This window comes from Hemitrygon akajei, chromosome 4 (genome assembly GCF_048418815.1).
Source record: "Hemitrygon akajei chromosome 4, sHemAka1.3, whole genome shotgun sequence".
NCBI classification, from domain to species: Eukaryota; Metazoa; Chordata; class Chondrichthyes; order Myliobatiformes; family Dasyatidae; genus Hemitrygon; species Hemitrygon akajei.
In genome coordinates this window covers 41,930,862-41,951,450 of record NC_133127.1, presented here as the reverse complement: position 1 = coordinate 41,951,450, position 20,589 = coordinate 41,930,862, and the positions used below count along the sequence as shown (strand labels likewise).

General features: G+C 36.3%; 1 protein-coding gene across 4 annotated transcripts in view; it reads left to right on the top strand.

Annotated features, from left to right (window-relative positions):
- LOC140726279 (SWI/SNF-related matrix-associated actin-dependent regulator of chromatin subfamily A containing DEAD/H box 1-like) overlaps positions 1 to 20,589 on the top strand; it is a 64,745-nt gene that overhangs the window by 12,015 nt on the left and 32,141 nt on the right. For 2 of the 4 annotated variants that reach the window (XM_073042455.1, XM_073042453.1), the window contains exons 3-8: positions 1,135 to 1,306; positions 5,754 to 5,817; positions 12,601 to 12,704; positions 15,957 to 16,046; positions 18,449 to 18,533; positions 20,148 to 20,551. In XM_073042455.1, coding sequence (XP_072898556.1) covers positions 1,135 to 1,306; positions 5,754 to 5,817; positions 12,601 to 12,704; positions 15,957 to 16,046; positions 18,449 to 18,533; positions 20,148 to 20,551 — 919 coding nt within the window. Of the gene's footprint in view, positions 1 to 1,134; positions 1,307 to 5,753; positions 5,818 to 12,600; positions 12,705 to 15,956; positions 16,047 to 18,448; positions 18,534 to 20,144; positions 20,552 to 20,589 lie in introns of all 4 variants that reach the window. The other 2 variants (XM_073042454.1, XM_073042452.1) reach the window with 1 other exon arrangement.

The following is a 20,589-nucleotide window of genomic DNA, read 5'->3' as shown; positions in this document are numbered from 1 at the left end:
ATGGGTACTTCAGTTGGTTGATTTACAAAAAAAAGTTATGCTGTGCTTAATTGGAGCTTTTTTGTCTATAGAAGAGATTTTAGTAAAATGTAAGATTATAAAAGTGGGGTTGATGCTGACTTCTTATGGATTGTGTAACTCTAGGTTAAGAACATAAGAAATAGGAGCAAGAGTTGGCCATCTGGCCTGTTGATCCTGCTCCACCATTCAATAAGATCATGGCTGATGTGACCATGGGCTCATTTCCTCCTACCTGCCTTTTCCCCATAACCCTTAATTCCCCAACTATGCAAACATTTATCCAACCATATCTTAAATATATTTACTGAGGTAGCTTCCACTGCTTCATTGGGCAGAGAATTCCACAGATTCACCACTCTTTGGGAAAAGCAGTTCCTCCTCATCTCTGTCCTAAATTTACTCCTCTGAATCTTGAGGCTATGTCCCTTAGTACCAGTGGAAACAACTTTCTTGCCTCTTATCTATCCCTTTCATAATTTTATATATTTCTATAAAATCTCCTCTCAACCTTCTGAATCCTAGTGAATACAGTCCTAGGTGATTCAATCTCTCCTCAAAGTATTTTGTGAAACTGTTTACTGAATTATGCTCGTTGAGAGGTTAGAAAGTATTCATTTTACTGTACTGTAAATGATTTATACATTGGTTTCCATCCATCGACTTGACAAAGAGACTAGCTCTGAAACACTGCAAGATATAGTTGGCAATGGGTTAGGGATAGATTAGCTGTCTGCTAGTATCCCTATTCAAAATTACCATTCCCCTCCTTTTGAAGTTCTGAGGTACATCCGCATGCCAGGGACAGGTATTCTACCAGATTAAACTCAGTAATAATTCATATTGACTCATTTTCACCATTTCCAAAAAAAAACTTACTGATTTTAGAAACATGTTTATTTGTATGTCTGACTTTCTGCACCAGTAGGCTGTTTGTTCATTGAGTGCATTTCAGATTGAGACCTGTTGTATAGTACGAAGAGAAGTAAAACTTTGGAAGGTAGGGCAGGAAAATTGAGTTGATGTATGATAATGGAGAGCCTCTGTGTTTCTTTATCGTTATTTGTACAGACCTGTATAAAGTTTATTCACTTATGTACACCATTTAACTTACAGAAATGGTGCTGTTGACTTTCCGTCTGAAAATGTTTTGCCAGAAGCAAATGGGTCATCCTTAAACTGCAGCAACTCATCTCATTTTAACAATGATTCGGAGATCAGTACAGATACAAAATTAGAAAAACTGACGGAAGTATTTCCTAATAGAACTGCTGATGAGCTAATGCAAGTAAGTAGATTTATATAATTTTTAAAATCAAGAAACTGTGAAACTAAAAATCCAACTGTTTTACTGATGTGCTCAGGTAATTGAACTCATACATTAGGAATAATACAAGTTTTGATCCTTGGTTTGTGCTGGCATTAACTAGCATAATGGTTTCTGAGAGTTAAGGGAGGAAAAGAAAGCATCTTGTTATCCAGAGGTTTGCTGGTTTAACAAAGTGCAGTCAAGACTTAGTCCAGCTTCCTTTATAATATGTAGAGTGGCCAGTCTGAGAGGTTACTGTCTTACATGTGCTTGTATGGAGAGAAAGTAATTTTCACAGATTGATAGTCAAATGCATGGAAACAGCACCTTTTTTTAATTTCAAGGTTTGTGGTGCAGCATAATATGAGGAAACCTGGACTGTCACTATTTTAGAATTGCTAAAGGGTTGAACTTTAACTATGGATTACTCAACACAAGTATAGGAGGTGATTTTTCTGTAGCAATAAAAATATTTCTTTAGTCTGTGGAGAGAAGAGCTGGGTTTAAAACTGAGTTACTGAGATATTAAGAGCCATGATCAGCTTGTGAGATTCCAACTGGTTCTGATAATTTGAGGATACAATGACACATTTGGGTGAGTACATGATTGCAGCCCCATAACTGAATATTAACTATCCCCCAAGGTGACCCAGAAAAGCATTTTTCATAGTAGTGCCACTATATTTTTGTAATGAATAGTTATAACTAGCAAGCAATGCTATGAATTAATGGTCTAAAGAATGGGGGAAAAGTCTTAGCAAATTGGCACTTGGAAAGTGTGGGGAGAGCATTAGTTGATAAATGAGAGGTATGGTAGGTGTAGCCATTGTAGAGGAGTATGAAGTGATAGATCTTTGCAAGCAATCAGTATATTAAGATGTTAATGGTAAAGTTAACATTTCTGCAAAAAGAAAATAAGTGCAAGTTTGAGGCACATGAGAGCAGGTACATATTTTAAATTTTGCAACAAGGCTGATATTTGGCAAGAGAAAATCATAGTTTTCCAAATACTAACAACTTAACATAGAACATAGAATAGTAGAGCACAGTATAGGCCCTTCGGCCCACAATGTTGTGCCGACCCTTAAACCCTGCTTCCCATATGACTCCCCACCTTAAATTCCTCCATATACCTGTCTAGTAGTCTCGTAAATTTCACTAGTGTATCTGCCTCCACCACTGACTCAGGCAGTGCATTCCACGCACCAACACTCTCTGAGTAAAAACCTTCCTCTAATATCCCCATTGAACTTTCCACCCCTTACCTTAAAGCCATGTCGTCTTGTATTGAGCAGTGGTGTCCTGGGGAATAGGCGCTGGCTGTCCAGTCTATCTATTCCTCTTAATATCTTGTATACCTCTATCATGTCTCCTCTCATCCTTCTTCTCTCCAAAGAGTAAAGCCCTAGCTCCCTTAATCTCTGATGATAATGCATACTCTCTAAACCAAGCAGCATCTTGGTTAATCTCCTCTGTACCCTTTCCAATGCTTCCACATCCTTCCTATAGTGAGGCGACCAGAACTGGACACAGTACTCCAAGTGTGGCCCAACCAGAGTTTTATAGAGCTGCATCACTACCTCACAACCCTTAAACTCAATCCCTCGACTTATGAAAGCTAACACCCCATAATCTTTCTTCACTACCCTATCTACCCATGAGGCAACTTTCAGGGATCTGTGCACATGTACCCCCCAGATCCCTCTGCTCCTCCACACTACCAAGTATCCTGCCATTTACTTTGTACTCTGCCTTGGAGTTTGGCCTTCAAAAGTGTACCACCTCACACTTCTCCGGGTTGAACTCCATCTGCCATTTCTCAGCCCACTTCTGCATCCTATCAATGTCTCTGCAATCTTCGACAATCCTCTGCACTATCCACAACACCACTGACCTTTGTGTTGTCTGCAAACTTGCCAACCCACCCTTCTACCCCCACATCCAGGTTGTTAATAAAAATCACGAAAAGTAGAGGTCCCAGACCTGATCCTTTTGGGACACCACTAGCCACAACCCTCCAATCCGAATGTGCTCCCTCCACCACGACCCTCTGCTTTCTGCAGGCAAGCCAATTCTGAATCCATCTGGCCAAACTTCTCTGGATCCCATGCCTTCTGACTTTCTGAATAAGCCTGCCGTGTGGAACCTTGTCAAAATAGATTTGGACTTTCAATAAAAATGCAAGGCAGATATTTTTGAGTGGTGCAAAATTAAAACATTTTGCCTCTGAGTGCTGAGAAGTTACATGGAGGGAGTGCTCTTGGAAAGCATGGCAGGAGAGAAGGCAGCTGATCATACCAAGTTAGGGATTTGAACCAAATCTGTCATGTCCCAATTCCTTGCTTTGCCGACTAGACCTTAGATTTTCTGCCATCTCCACTTCCTCCATGCTGATTATTGTTCACTAAGGAACTACATGCGGTAAAACTCTTACCTCCACGGCGGATGGATTATGAGCCTTTTGGACAAACAAAATCTATTCTATTTTGAATTGCTCCTTCTAGCTGAGATACAATTCCGCAGATCAACTGACAGTAGTCCAGTTCTCTATGCTGATGTGCTACTCTTCAGTAAGGCAGGAAGATATTGCCTAATATTTTTATTCCTTACTGCAGGAAGAATTAAGTTGGGAGCTGGGAGACTGGTTTAGGGCAGCACCAGGAGTCTGAGTTGGAGGGAACTGTGATACTGCAGCTAGTGTAACCTTCTACACATCAAGGTTTATTTCTTAAAACTGGCGATGCCTTCATGATTTACTTGATAAAAAATGCATGGAAATAGGGTTTGTTTATCATGGATATATAAATGCAAGCTCTAATTAATCTAAAGCTTGTCTTATTTCACAAAGAAGCAGTGACAAATTATGGTTGGTATAGTCATTAAACATTTTAATTGAGAATTAGAATCAGGATTATTAACTGCCTTGTGACATGAAAGTAGCAGTACGGAGCAAAGACATAAAATTACTATAAATCGCAAAATGGTGCAAAATGAATAATGATGGGAAAGCAATGTAAAATAATACAATTTTTACTTTATTAATTTAGAGTTTCAATTTTCTCATTTTGTTTGCCATTTTCCTTTTAGATAGATAGATACTTTATTCATCCCCATGGGGAAATTCAACTTTTTTTTCCAATGTCCCATACACTTGTTGTAGCAAAACTAATTACATACAATACTTAACTCAGTAAAAAAATATGATATGCATCTAAATCACTATCTCAAAAAGCATTAATAATAGCTTTTAAAAAGTTCTTAAGTCCTGGCGGTAGAATTGTAAAGCCTAATGGCATTGGGGAGTATTGACCTCTTCATCCTGTCTGAGGAGCATTGCATCGATAGTAACCTGTCGCTGAAACTGCTTCTCTGTCTCTGGATGGTGCTATGTAGAGGATGTTCAGAGTTATCCATAATTGACCGTAGCCTACTCAGCGCCCTTCGCTCAGCTACCGATGTTAAACCCTCCAGTACTTTGCCCACGACAGAGCCCGCCTTCCTTACCAGCTTATTAAGACGTGAGGCGTCCCTCTTCTTAATGCTTCCTCCCCAACATGCCACCACAAAGAAGAGGGCGCTCTCCACAACTGACCTATAGAACATCTTCAGCATCTCACTACAGACATTGAATGACGCCAACCTTCTTAGGAAGTACAGTCGACTCTGTGCCTTCCTGCACAAGGCATCTGTGTTGGCAGTCCAGTCTAGCTTCTCGTCTAACTGTACTCCCAGATACTTGTATCTGGTATGATTAACTCACTCAGACATGGTTCTGTAGACAGTTAAGGGAATTACCTGACGTGATCGATATTAAGAGCATGAGCATTTCTGGTTAAATGTCAACATTTGCTCAACTGTGAAGAATTCCACACCCCAAACACTAAACTTCTGAATATTGTATTCTTCTGTTTATTTGTTCATTGGGTTTGGGCATCACTGGAAATCCTTATAGTTGTTATGCATCTTAATCCTCCCTGAAGTGAGGAAGTAGTAAAGTCAATCACATTGTTTGGGTGTTGAAGTAACCAGAGTGGGAAAGAATAGCAAATTTCTTTCCCTGAAAGATATTTGAGCAAGAATTACTTTTAAATTACATTCCAGTCTTTACACAGTACTAAGATTAATTTTTAAATCCTGGGTTTGTTTAATTTTGATTATGTAATCAATTCTAGTAAGTTTAGACCAGAAGGAGGAATCCAGAAGTTGACTTAGCCCTACATAAGTGATCTCACTCAGTATGGATCTATTATCAATTTTAGGTCCTTCAAAGTATGAATGGTTATATTCCTTGCTGCATAAACATTGGGATTAAGAGAAGGTCTCAAAATTAAATCTGTTTAAAATTAATTAGAATTAAATTACAATGAATACACTGTTTTCAGCAAGATGGATTTTAACACCCCCTCTTATTTTCCACCTCACTAAGGTAATTGAATCAACAAGTACATTAGATGGAGCTATCGCTTCAGGATTAATCTTATTTAAAGAAGGTAAGGCCACTTTCTTATATATTAAAATAAAATGTGTTAATAAAATGTACAAAAAAGGTGATTTGGTTTGAATCTATTCCATAAAATATGGACTAAATAGAGCTGACTGGTAGCTAGGAATTCAATATGCAGCTACTGGTTGTGTGCTTGGCATAACTCAAATTACTTTGGACAGACATTAAAGTTTGGTGCATCTGACTTCCTGTTCTGCACTGGGTTCTTTTTTTGACATTCTGTACAAAATTAGTCTTGTTGATGTAGAAACCATGAAAGGTTAAGGGTGTTCTAGTTTGTTATTTTGATTATATTTGCATTCATGAGAAGACTTTCAAATTTAAATAGTTAACTTCTCATACTTCAAAAGAACAACCTGCTTTCATACTGTGGAAATTAAATTAGTGCTATGTGATTAATGCCTTTTATAACTCAATTGGCTGAAGATCTTAAAAGTTGAAAGAATTTCCTTCGGTTAACTTTGTCAAATATTGAACATTGTGCAATATATTTTGAAACAATTGCCCTCCTTTGTCTCATTCAGAGAGTAAAGGTAATGAATTTGATCTCTTAACAAAATTACAGCAAATAGTAACTAACATCTTGCCAAAAAAACTTTAATGTGGCTTTATAATTTGTAATATGTTAAATTTAAAAGTACAGAATATTGACCTGTTGTATGTATAGTGATCTGCATTAAGCATGTTCATGCATTGCTGTGCATGTCCACTTTTACAAACGCTTTCAAAGAGCATGTGCCAAATGACAGCTGCTTTAGCTAGTACAAATGTAAACTTACATCTGTAGCGCTCACTTAAAGAGCTAGTTTGCTTTTGTAGATGTATGTATTGACAAGGACTATAACTGAAAAAATAGGCAAGTTTAACTTGGTGTGTTCATTTGTGTTTCATTACATTTTATATGAATGTACTGGCAGTCATTCTCCGTTAAACTTAGTTGTAGTAGCAGAGAGGGAAATACTGTGTAGTATGCCTTCGCACTAAGAGGTTATGAGCCTTATTCCATATTTTTAAAAAATGACTTCCTTTTGAATTAACAGGAAACAATTGTATTAAGCGTACTCCGAAAGCTTTTATTAAGGAGTTGATCGAGTAAAGTCCTCATTATTGCTTCTGTTTTCTTTTGGTTGGTTTGGGGGTAAGCAGCTATTTCTATTGTTGTGCTGAGATACACCATAATATAATTAGGACAGCAATTAAAAGCTGGAATCAGTAAACTTGTCAACCCTTTAGCTACTAAATTGAACTCCTCATGAAATATAAAGGTTCTGTTTTGTTGTGGGTAACCGCATAAGAAATAGGAGTAGGCCATCTGGCCCATTAAGCGTGCTCCGACATTCAATAAGATCATGGCTGATCTGGCCGTGAACTCAGCTCCACCCATCTGTCTTTTCCCCTGCTAAGCAAAAATTTCTATTTGAAATGCAAGTTTTTTAGTCTAACTTGCATGACCCGGATTTTCCAAATAATTCTTGGTTCCTTTACTAATATGGAAAGAACATCCTTTATGTGTGCTGTGAACATTTTTTGCTGTTCATATTTCAGTAAATTGTTTAGACTTAAAGATAAACTTTTGAATGTATTAAACCACTGAGGAATTTAAAGTAGTTTATTGCAGAGAAAGCTTATCCGTGTGCTCTAAAACTGATGTAATGGGTTTAGGTAGAAATCTTGTTATGCAATTTAAATAGTGGATTACATGGGTCAAATGTGTGGATAAGGCCCAGAGTTTGGCATTAGAGTACTTTTCTGTTTATTAGATGTACTACCAGTCTGTATTAAAGTCAGCTTTTCTTTCTCCCCATATGTGTGAGGGACACATTTTAAATAGTTTGCACAATAGGAATAAGAATAGTTTGTCCTCTTGCCACGTGGCCTAAATAGGTCAATTGTAAAAGTTATGCATCTTGTACTTCACTTCTAAAATTCTGTTCCATTGGCTTAAGATGAGCCAAATTTCAGAATGGAGACTTCATTATGCAATTAGGACACTTTAAGAATACAGGAATTATGGTGACTGTTCAGATAATCTCTATCCAACCATGGCAAAGTTCAAACTAAAATTTATCAAACTACATATATATTACCATATTCTGCCTTGAGATTCATTTTCTTGCAGGCAATCACAGGAAAAAAGAAATACAATAGAATTTTATGTGAAACTATATATAAGCCCACAAAAGCTGTCAAACAGCCAATGTGCAAAAGAAAACAGACTATCCAAACAAAATTGAGAGCATGAGTTGTAAAGAGTTCTTGAAAGTGAGTTTATAGGTTGTAGAATCAGTTCAGAATAGTAGTGAAGTTATCCATGCTTGTTCAGGAGCCTGATGATTGTAGGTTATACCTGTTCCTGAACCTGATGGTGTGGCAAGTGAGCTCACTACTACCGTAGAATGCAGCCTTCAGTTTGGAGTCTTGATAACTAACTTGATCTGATGAAACCCAGCAGTGCCTGACTGATCATATTTATGTCATCAAAAGAATTAAGCTAGTCCAGCTCGTAACGTTGCTGTGCTGAACTGTACTGACTATGTCTTGGAATGAAGAACAAAAAAAGTGCTCTGCTAGGAGTGGAAGATGCAGGGCAGTTGAATGTCAGGTTTAGTTCAAGTCAGCCTTTGATTATATCTGATCACAACATTACTTCAGCTTATTTGATTTGCCCTATATGATATTAAGAAAGGGTTGAGAGCATCAGTTACATCCAAGGTTATAGTTATTCTTTCCAAACGGTTGCAGGACAGTTACAACACAGGCACCTGTAGCCAATTTGGGCAATCAGCAATATCCACAATTCTGACCTTACAATGCAAAGAAGATAATTGACATCCTGAGTTTAGGATGATTGAATTTCAACAACCATATTTTTATTTTGTGCATGGCATGGCTCCAGTCACTGGAATGTTCAGCCTTTGATGCCTATTCAAATTAATTTAATCAGGGCTTCATGATGCCACATACAAAAATTAGCTTGATGTCAAGGCAATGACTCACCTCACCAATTTATCCTTTGCTCAGACAAAGGCTTTGAAAACTCTGGAGCTAGGTTTTGCTGGCAAACCCATACAGGGTACTGCTAATGCAGCTTATTTTTTTTAGTAAGAATCGCTGGATAGTGATGCAGATTTTATCTTCAATGATTTTCAGATGATACAGTGCAAATTGATTGGGTTGTAGTAATATTGGATTTGCCCTGTCCTTTGAGAACAGGATGTACTTGAGCAATTGCTCACCTTCTACAATTTTTATTTCCTTATGTGGCTGTGTTCTTGGTTGATATTGCTGTGATCTATCTGGGATTTTTCTGTTGTATAGATTATGGTTTATTATTGTCACTTTTCAATAAACTTAAGAAGTGATGAAATCTATACTTTCTGAGACTGCAAAGTTTAAAAATGTTCACAATGTGGGCAATTGCTCAGTCACAGGTCAACTCTGATAACAAAAATTATCTTATACCATTACACTGACTAAGTAATAGATTGAGTTTAGAGCTTCCTGATCAATACAAGATCGAAAAACAAGCTGTTTGTTGATGACTAACTGTAATTGAATGAATGCTAAAGAGATTGAGATTTTAAAGGACAGGAATTTGAATACTTCATAAGTAAGCAGCCGATGTAAATTGCAACCATTATTTTGTAACTTCTCATCAACTTGACCATATATAAGATACAGAGCCTTGAAAAAGTATTCAGTCCCCACAACTATTGTCACATTTTATTGTCTCATTTTCTAAATTTAAAATGTATTGAAGTAGGATTTTTGAGCTAATCTACAAAACATCGTGTATCATGTCAAATCAAATGAAAAATTTCAAAGTCTGGCAATAATTTACTAAAAATTATAACCAAATTTGTGAGGCTGAAAACATATTAATCTCCTTTGTAATTTCCACACTAACTTTCCTCAGATGCAATATACTGTATTATTTTATCAGCTCACCTGATTTATTGATGTAGAAAATTACAGCATGACCCGTTTCAATGAATTTGTAACAATAAATACCCCTCAGTCTGTAAGGTCGAACAGTACAGTAAATTTTCAACAGACCAAATCAAAATGAAGACAAAAAAAAAAGCATTCAGGACAAGTCAGGGAAAGGACAAATAATAGGGAAGCACAAATCTAGAAAAGGGTGCATGACCATCTCAAAGGTACTGAACATGCATCTGAGCTTAGTGTAGTCCTGCATGAAAAGGTGGGGGAAAATAAATATATATAGTTTTTATGTATTTTTCTATATTTATCATGCATTGTTAAGTTAACAAATTTTATTGCATATATTGTTAACTGGTGATCTGGTGAAATTAAACCTGATTCTGATTCTGATCTCTGGCAAGACCTCAAGATTGCTGTCCACCACCACTCCCTAACTAACCTGGCACGGCTTGGGGAATTTTGAATGGAATAGGCAAATCTTGATCCATCATGTGTAAAGCTAATAGAGATTTATCCAAAGAGACTGCTATCTGTAGTAACTGCCAGAGGTGGTGCAACTAAGTACTGAGCAAAGAGGGGTGAATACTTTTGAACTGCTGACATTTCAGTTTTTGATTTTTTAGTATTTCATTCTTTATAATTTTCTCTGTTTTTGGCCTCTACTGTGAAAAAGGAGCATGTGATTCACAAATGAAAATTCGCAATTAAATTGATGAAAATGCTTGGTTGTAATACTCATTTTTGTGAACAAAGGATTGGAGGCTGAATAGGTTTACAAGGTGCTGTATTCTTCCTTCAATTAACATACTAGTTAACTTCCAAGTCTAAACTGATAAATTCTTAAGCTTATCCTGATGAACCTTTTACTATAGCTATATGTTAAAATAAAATAGAATGTACAAACACTATAGTATATACACATGTTTACATAAAAGAGAGAAATAAAAGTAATACACACAAATGCTGGAGGAACACAGTAGGTCAGGCAATGTCTGTGGAAAGCCTGCCAAGCTCCTCCAGCATTTTGTGTGTATTTCTTTGATTGCCAGCATCTACAGATTTTTTTTTGTTCGGGGAAAGGTAAAACCTATTTTTCCCTTCATTTCGCGATGAAGACTTCCATCTGCACCAATGACTTCCATCGGCACTTGAAATATGAAATTGTATCACAAATGGGACTCTCAAAAAAATCCACCTTTGCTCACCTATAGGACATATACATTTTGCTCTTAATTGTCTGCAGTTTTACTGTTCATTGAATAAAAGTCTGAACTTTTACCATGATAAGAAAGTACCATCCTGTTGGTAAAGTTTTAACATTTTGTTATGTGTTCATGTTTACACTCCTTTTCATTCCCATAGTGTGCATGATGTCAAAATTTTGTTGAAACCTTCCTGAAATGATCTGGCCATTGTAAACTGAATTTGTAAACTGTTGTCTTAATATATATTTTGTAACTGATAACAAGTATAATGTAGGGACAATTTGTTTTCATTCTGCATCTTGCTTCTGTCCTCCTATTTCCTCACAAATATTAGATACTAAATGAAACCCAAGTTGCTGATCCTGCACAAAACCTAGATGGTATTTTTATAATCTTTGTAAAGACAATTGCTCAGTACTGTAATGGTCACTTTGCATTAAAAGAATGTATAGACCTGCACAGTTGATCGAAATTAAAAATGTTGAACTAGTTAAAAGTAAAGTTATTATTGAAGTATGTATATGTAAACATGTACTGCTCTGGAATTCATTTTCTTGCAGACATTTACAGTGGAACAAAGAAATACAATAGAATCAATGTAAAGCTGCACACTGTGACATTCAGCCAATATGCAAAAGAAGACAAACTGTGTGAATACACAAAAGTAAATAAACAAATAATACTGAGAACTTGAGTGATAGAGTCCTTGAAAGTGAATCCATGGCTTGTATTTACTGTTTAGTTCAATATTGTAGTGAGTGAAGTTATCCACAGTGGTTCAGGAGCCCAGTGGTTGTGGGTAATAACTGTTCCTTAGACTGGTGGAGTGGGACCTAAAGCTGCTGTACTTCTTAGTGGCAACTGTGAGAAGAGAGCATGGCCTGGATGGTGAGGGTCCTTGACGAGAATGTTGCTTTCTTATGTCAGCACTTCTTATAGATGTGCTCAGTGATAGTGAAGGCCTTTTGTGTGGTTGGCTGGGCTGTATCCACCACTTTTTGTTTTTGAGGATTGGTGTCTCCATACCAGTTTTATTAAACTTAGTAACTTTATTGTTGGTAAGTTAAATTGGTTTATTATTGCCACATGAACCAAGGCGCAGTGAAAAATGTTGTTCTGCAAGCAATCCATATGGATTATTTAATCGCAACAGGACATTGAGCACAAAATAGTTACAGAAAGCAGAATATAGTGTTACAGTTATGCAGGCATGCAAGGTCACGTTGAAGATAAATTGTGAGATCAAGAATCCATTATGTTGTACAAGCTATCTGCTCATTAGTTTATTACATTGGGGTGGAAGCTCTCCTTGAGCTAGGTGGTGTGATCTTTCAGGCTTTTGGATTTTCTGCCCAATAGGAGCCCTAGAGAAGAGAATGTCCATAATGGGAGTGGTCCTTTTAAAAACTGCAAATCGAAGAAGCTGCTCACCACTATGTCTTGTGTACTTTTAAGAAATGAGCTATAAAATGGGTCCTTCAAAATATATCTAAAAATTATTACTTGTTCTTGGTTTTGCATTCACCCATTAGCAAAAAGTACATGATAATCTATGGACAGATAATGAACAAGGCTGTAGAAGGAGCAAACAATTTGAAAGCTTGTCTTTATCTTTTCAGCCATTCCTCGGAAAAGGAAACTGGAAGCATTCCAGAATAACAGCTCTGATGAAAGTGATGATCTCCCCATTTCCATCACCACAAAAAAGAAGAAACCTAATCGAGTAGGTTTTCAATTAGAACTACCTGAATTCTTTCCTAAGTTTTATTTACATTTGCAAATGTTCAGCAAAATATTTAAACAAGGATTATAAAATTAATTAAGATAAATCTTATTGCCAGTGCTAAAGATGGAGTGCCTCCGCGTTCATAAGTACTTATGCAGGAGATATCAGGTATTTGGAAAATTGTTGTAGCCAACACCTTGTCTGGAATTCCTAATTTACTGCTGGTGTGGAAGTTTTCTTAAGCTCTGGCTATATACAGATTTGTGCAGATTCTGAATAACTGACTAAACACTACAGTTGTTGTTGTTGTTTGCTTTAAATGCCATTATAAAGCCATGGCATCACCAGGAGTTTTTGCTGGTAATATAAAAGATTAAATAACTTTATGAATCTATTGCATTTGGCTGGGAGACTATGGATAACAAAGTTAATAAGGAACTACCAAAGAGTTAATTTCTAAACTCTCTGTTCCATGCCAGATTGCCAGATGGTTTTGTGTTATTTATTTGGGCTGCTTCAGCATTAGGAATGCAATCTTTGAAAGTTTCTGATTTAACCAGCTCTGTTTTGACTAAATTGAAATGAATGTTACAGTATAGAGAGATCTAATTGGTCCTTTGCCTCCCTCTTCTCCCCCCCACCCCCCCATGCTTCACCTATCACCTGCTAGTTTGTCCTCCTTCTGCTCCCCCCCCCCCACTACCTTTTTATTCTGATGTCTTTCCCCTTCCTTTCCAGTCCCGATGAAGGGTCTCAGCTTGAAACATCTACTGTTTATTTATTTCCATAGATGCAGTCTGATTCGCTGAGTTCCTCCAGCATTTTGTGTGTGTTGTTGTGGTTTGGGAAATGGTGTCTGAGATTCAAATACCATCTCTGCTTTGTTATTGCAATATTGACGAGTACCCTTTATTTTAAAGTTATCTGAAGACATTGATTTATTGTTGTGTTTAAGATTATGAATAAGTTCATTTTGTCAAGCCTGTTTGCAGTCTGACCCTGTTTTCCATGCATTGTTTTTTTAAATCAACAAATAATCCCATATAAGTTACTCATTCCACCTGGAGGATATGAGGCAATGGATTTTGTTGCCAATGTGGTCAGTGGTAAAGAGGTAATACTTGCTACTTTACTGAGAAAATGTTGCCCTTGGATTGAACAGATACAGGCTTCTTATCTCAATTTGACCTGAAGACTGGGTGCATTATACTGAATCTATGGCAGACAACAGAGTTGGGTTGTCATTGATTGATCAGCCAATCAGATTAAAGAATTTTCACTAAGTCAGGAAGTAAAGAGCTTGACTTAAAAAGAAAACATGAGGAAAACGAGGACTTAAAAACAAGTCAGTTTGAAGAAAGCACAATAAAGATTGGGAAGAAACTGTAAGAATTAAATAGTTGAAATAATCAACTTTTTAAAAAAAATCATTTTTGAGTGAATAATTCTCCACGCATTTAAAAATTGCTCAAGGATAATCATAACTTTTAAAAACCTATTACTTTTCATTCAGTAGAGCATTAGGTTTTCAGGGTTTGGATGCTGAAATACTTCATTGCTCACACAAAAAAGGAGCAGCATTGGAGCCTGTGAAGAAACAGCATGTCACAACTGACAATTTACTAATTTCTATATTTTTAGATGTGATGATACCAGGGAATGTGCAAGTTTTGTCCATTAATAATGGTGTGCTCTATTTTCTCATTGTTATAATAATGATAAAATAAATATTAACTTAAACACATAGAACACTGTTTAAAATAATTTGTGAGTCTTAATTTGGGAAGATTTGAAGGTACATTTTGCCGTTAAAAATGTGATTCTTACCCCCTCCCCCAACATCTGTTTGGATATTTTAATTGTCTTAAGTAGTCTCAGGAGAAATCAAAATATTGTACTTGTAAAAGTTGTGATACATTTTTTAAATTACTGTGGCAATTTTTAAGATGTTTCTGGCATTTATGCCCTGCTGGGCAATTTTTTCATAGTCAATATTCTGAGTTTTATACACTGGCTTAGTTTTATTTGTGTGTTTTGCTTTAGAAAGAAGCCCTAAACTGCAAAACATTTTTTTTCCTTACTCAGCGAAGAAAGAATTCTTTAACCTGCCTTTGTTTATCTTCCTAAGGAATGAGCTTAGTTAGTAAGCAGCTGAAAAACCAGTTCCTAACAGTTTCACAGCAATCTAATGACAACACTTCAATATCTATGGTCTAGAAGTTATCAAGAGGGAGGGATAAGATAAGAGTTTATATCATAGTATTCCTCCAGTAATAGCACAACATGACCCTGACCTTGGCCCAGTTTTTCATCCCCAAAGTGCAAAATTATAAGAATGCCTGCTATTTACCATTTGACCAATTACCATTGCTGGGAATACTAATGAGATCCAAGTCCAGTTAGGTCAGGCATTAAGAGTGTGGTAAAGAATATAGTTATTGAAAAGAAGAACGTTTACCAATTTTCTTAAATGTTGACGTCATAGCTGACACACAGTATATATACATATACTGTCAATAGTCCCCTGAATATCATGTGATGAGAAATTGAATTGATGCTTCATTTTGCTAACATACTTCAGTTTATCTACATCATTAGTTTCTTACACCACTGGTATCAGCTGTTCTAAAAGCTGAGATGTTCTTAATCTTAGGACTCCTGGTTATACAAAAATTTCTCTCCTCTCTCCTGAAATGACCACATTCCTTTAGGCTAGATCTATTGTGTTTAAATAATAAATAAGCAGCTTGAGAGTCTGTATGCAGAATTGATAATTCTCTTATATGAATAAACTTACAAGCAAAAATTATTTCAATTATCTCATGAAAATAAGGGGTTTTGCTTGCTTAATTCAAAGTTTGGTTCTTATTTGTATTTAAAGTTTGCAGAATTCTATGAGTTTAAGTATATCACACTACTAGGAAATGTTCCCTTCTGAAATTTAGTTGGTTCTTATTGCTGTTCTTCTGTAGCAGTTTAAAATTTTGATTGTCTACTAATACTCATTCCCATGCACAGAATTAAGGCTACTGGAGAGAGAGAGAAAAGTTGTGATTGCTTTTTGGGATAAAGAGTAATGTTGTACTTGAGTGTTTACATGAATCTTTAAACATTGGAGATGTTGCTATGCAGGAATAAAGTAAGAATATAGATAGTTTTGTGTGTCTCAGAACCATTATTGATTATATTAACATGTCCAGCTTTGATACTTATGGGACAATATGTGTAATGTCTTTCCATTTAACTTAGCTCGCGTCACAAGACTCCATAGAAGATTATGAAAGAAAAGACTCTCTACTGAGAAAGCTTCACAATAAGTTTCCAGATTTAGATAAAGAGGTAAGTTAATCTTCATCCAAAAATTATTGTAGGCGTCATTTACTTTTAAGAGATAGATTTGAACTATTTCAAAATTAGTTGATTGGGTTGCATTCCTAGTCAGAAATAGTCTGAAAGACTGAGATGGTTGTTTTAATAACTATTTGTGAAATCGGTTTTTACAGTTTCAATTGATTTGCAATTCTGCTGACTTTACACAAAAACTTAATGTGTAGCAAGATGTTATTAGATCACAACAGTTGTGAGCAACAGATTAGTTTTAAGGTGATGGGGGACATTGAAATGCCTAGCTTGCAGATGATTTGAAAGGAGTTTACAATACACTGCTGATGAAGTTGACAGAAGTTCACACTGACACTGGGTTCCATTGCATATTATTGGTTTTTGGTCCTCGGTGTCCCTGTGTGTGAGAATTGAATGCAGCCATATCTATGTCATCAAAACAAGAGGAAATTGAGAAAGGCCAGGGTGTATTGTCATTGTGAAGCAAATTTTTCAACTAAGGTGACAGGCAAATTACACTTAATTCTTTTGTACATAATTGTTTTATATTAATAGTGGATGTATATATGGATCAAATTGTATATATGTCTGAGTGAGGGTACCAGGCAGTGTAGCATTTATAGGCAGGGTACAGAGCAGAGAGCAAAGGACGTTATTTGTATAGACTTCAGGTAATACTCACAAAATACTGGAGGAACTCGGCAGGTCAGGCAACATCTATGAAAAGGAACAAATACTCAAGGTTTTGTGCTGAGGCCCTACAGGTCCAGAAGGAAGGGGGAAGACACCAGAATAAAAAGGAAGGGGGAAGGGAGGTGATGAGTGAAGTCAGGAGGGAAAGAAACGTATAGGGCTTGAGAAAAGGAGTCTGAGAGGAGAGGAAAGTGGATTGTGGGAGAAAAGGAAGGAGTTGGGGCACCAGGGGGAGGTGATAGGCAGGTAAGGAGACATAGTGGGGAATAGAAGAGGTGGGAAAAAGAAAATAAACTACCAGAAGGAGGAATCAATATTCATGCAATCAGGTTGGAGGCTACCTAGACAGAATATGATGTGTAGCCTCCAACCTGATGCTATGAATATCGATGAGAGTAGCCATATTGTGGAAGAAGAGGAGACACAGATGGAAGAGGTGACTGAAGGGCATGTTGTGCTTTACAAATCTGTGAAAACTTTCAATGACTTCCTGGATAAAATGGGGAGCTGACACTGACCATGTTTATTGTGCATTTGGGGCAAGTTGTGCAGCTGTTGTCAGCTTTATGGCCCTCTGAAACCGAAAGTGATCCTTCATATTGATACAAGGATTTGTAAAATAATTTTTTTCTGAATAGGTCACTATGTCTTAAAGACATTTTTCTGTTTTTGAATTCAACACGTTGGCAAGATTTCAATTTCAAATTTTCTATGAACCACTCTTGTGTTATATTTCCGTGATGGAGGAGTTGATGTCAGCAGGCTATAATTTTTTGTTGTTTTGAAGATCTCTTAATTGGTTTCAATACTATTATATGAAAAGTTGTGTTTGAATGACAGCCATATGGAATTTTAGGAACAGCAGTGAGTTATGCAGTTAAATAGAGTAAAAACACTTGCATTAGATTATGTTTTGATATTTTTAGATATTTTTCTAGTTTGCTTCCTTGTATATAGACAGATTTGAGAGTTCTTCCAATACTTCCTATTTTTATCTGCTCAGGGAATAGTGATCATTTGCCATGTTGTATCATTTTGAATACTTTAAACCAAATCCTATTCCAGACTTCCTTAAACTCACTTTCAAGAGAAAATTAGATTACAAAAATCTAAATTAGAAGTCCCATTTTACACCTCATCTGAAATACAGTTGACACTGAAAATTTTATTTCATTGATTTCTCGGTTTGATTTTATTCATACCAATAAGGCAATTTAGTCACAGAGTAAATATATTTTTTCTTATTTATGCCTCAATCACTTTCAGTCCTTGAGACCTGTGTGTGGTTATTGGGCCGAGAGAGGAAATAATTACTTATTTTATCTTAAATATAAAATAATAAAAAATCACAAGCATTCATCTTTCAGCAATTAATAACTTACAGAATTTATATTCCAAAAATGGAATAAGGCCTCAAACAATGCTAATGGATAATTTTATGCATGGTTCATTCTAAAACATGCTTGTTATTTATATATGGATACTAAATACCTGTATTGAATATTCTAATTTATGTGTTGATGTTTCCGGTACACTGTTAACCTAAGGGTTATTGCACTGTAACTATGCAGTACCCTCGAATACATTGTGAGAGAAATTGATCATCACAATCTACATAATTGCATAAGCATAATTGAATGTAGCTTCAGAATAAAATACTTCATTTTATAATTGTTGCCTCTGCAATTCATTCCTTTCTTTATTAGGAGCTTAGAGAGGTCTTGAAAGAACATGACTGGTCCTATTGGGAGGCCTTAGAAGCTTTGCAGGTGTTTGCCAATCAAGATTCAGGTTAGTTATATTTTTGTTCTTTTACTTAAAGTCAGCTGAAAGGGTTTACGAAAATAAAACTCAAAATGAAATTATGCAAATGTAGAATATTTTCTTCTACACTTTCAAGCAGTTAAATTACAGTATGCTGTGCTTAGGTGAGTTCGTGCTTCAAGATCATCCAAGGTGGAGTACATTTTCCTCAAAGAAATTACTTTGAGGAGAAATTGCATCAAGTGCACAATATTCCATAGCAGTTGAAAGCATGTTTTGTAAGGTAGAAATTAACTATTAAGTTCTAATTTATTCAGGATTATTTCAGAATTATTTTTATATATTATGTAATTATCTGTTTATACATCCATTCATACCTTCTACCCTCCTTCCATCCCAGCATAGAGTGGTCCTTCGAGCTACTGTACCCCAGCAGCCAATAACAAACTTGATTAACGCTAACCTAATCACAGGACCATTTACAGTGATCAATTAACTACCCAGTATGTCTTTGGACTGTGGGAAGAAACCAGAGGACCTGGAGAAAACCTACACATTCCATGGGGAGAACATACAGAGACTCGTTACAAAACGGAGCTGGAATTGAACTCCGGAACGCTCTGAGCTGCAATAGTGTCGCACTGATTGCTAAACTATCGTGGTACTCAATTGTGCTCTGTGGTCATATATTTAAATTAGAATGAAAATCTCAACTTGAGTGACTTTGCCTTTCATGGTGCTAAATTATTTTGGTAAAATAGCAATGAAGAAGAGTTCTAATCAGCTTTGACAGCTTCAAACTGTCTCTAATTTTTGAGCAATTTTGGGGAATTGGGTTTGCCATATCCACTAGAAATGGGATAAAATATGTGCACTATAAAGTATAATCAAAGTATATTAATATGATTTTTAATTACAATGATTGGTCCTGCATCTGTTCAGTTCTTTGGTGAGACCGCATTTAGAGTTCTTGTCCCCCTGTCAGAGGAAGGGTGCTCTTGCCATGTACGTAGTGCAGCAGGGTTAATGTATAAGAAGAGAGTGGGTTGATTAGTGTATATTCACTGAAGAATGGGAAGGGATCTCATTAACCTATAAAGTTTTACTAATGTGACTGACTAGATACAGGGAGGATGTTTTTAATGATGGAACAGTGCAGAACTAGTGGTGATAGCATCAGGAATTGAGGAATGTGATTGAGAGCAGATAGGGAGTAATTCAACCAGAGGTGGTTGAATCTGCTGAATTTTCTCTGTCACAGATGGCAGTGGAGGCCATGTCAAAACATTTACTCAAGTAGATAGATGATCCCTTCAGCATTATAATATACAAGGAATATGAGAAGAAGGCTGCAACAGGGCACTGAAGTGGGCAATCAGTCATCATTACAATAAATGATAGTACAACCTGAACAGGCAGATGGCCTCCTCTTCCTCTTGTTTAATCTCTATATTTTAATAAAACTTTTGTTCTTGTCAGCTTAATCATGGAATGATATTGACATTTTTATCTTGGGTTTCCTTAAGACAGTACTCCAAATGAAGAGTTTCTTTAAAAATTTGGAGGTGACACTTCATTCTATTGTAGACTTTCCCTCTACAATAACCACTCAAACTGAAATTTATTTCTTTATGTAAGTAGATGAAGTGCCTTGTGTGCCAGAACCTGAAAACCTAAATGGAAAAGACGCCATTTCAAATCTTAAAACACAGCCAAAAGAGAGATCAGTTCAATTGAAAGAAACTGAAACAAGAAAAGAACAGAATGTTAAAAGTAAAAAGCACGACAAAGGACAAAAAGGTAGCAGAATAATTCGGAGGGAAAGTAGTGATTCTGAAGATGCGTCCATTGCTTCTGGTGGTGAGAGTTCGCTTGATGAAGACTACAGTAGTGGAGGTGAAGAAGTGGAAGATGAATATCGGACTAAAATTATCAGTTTCCTGCAAGAGGCTACAGTTGATGAGCTTACTCTCATACCTCAGTGTTCTTTGAAAAAAGCTCAGAAGATCATTGAACTCCGGCCATTCAACAGTTGGGAGGCACTGGTGAGATTATTTTATTTAATAATCCTAGAAGCATGCAC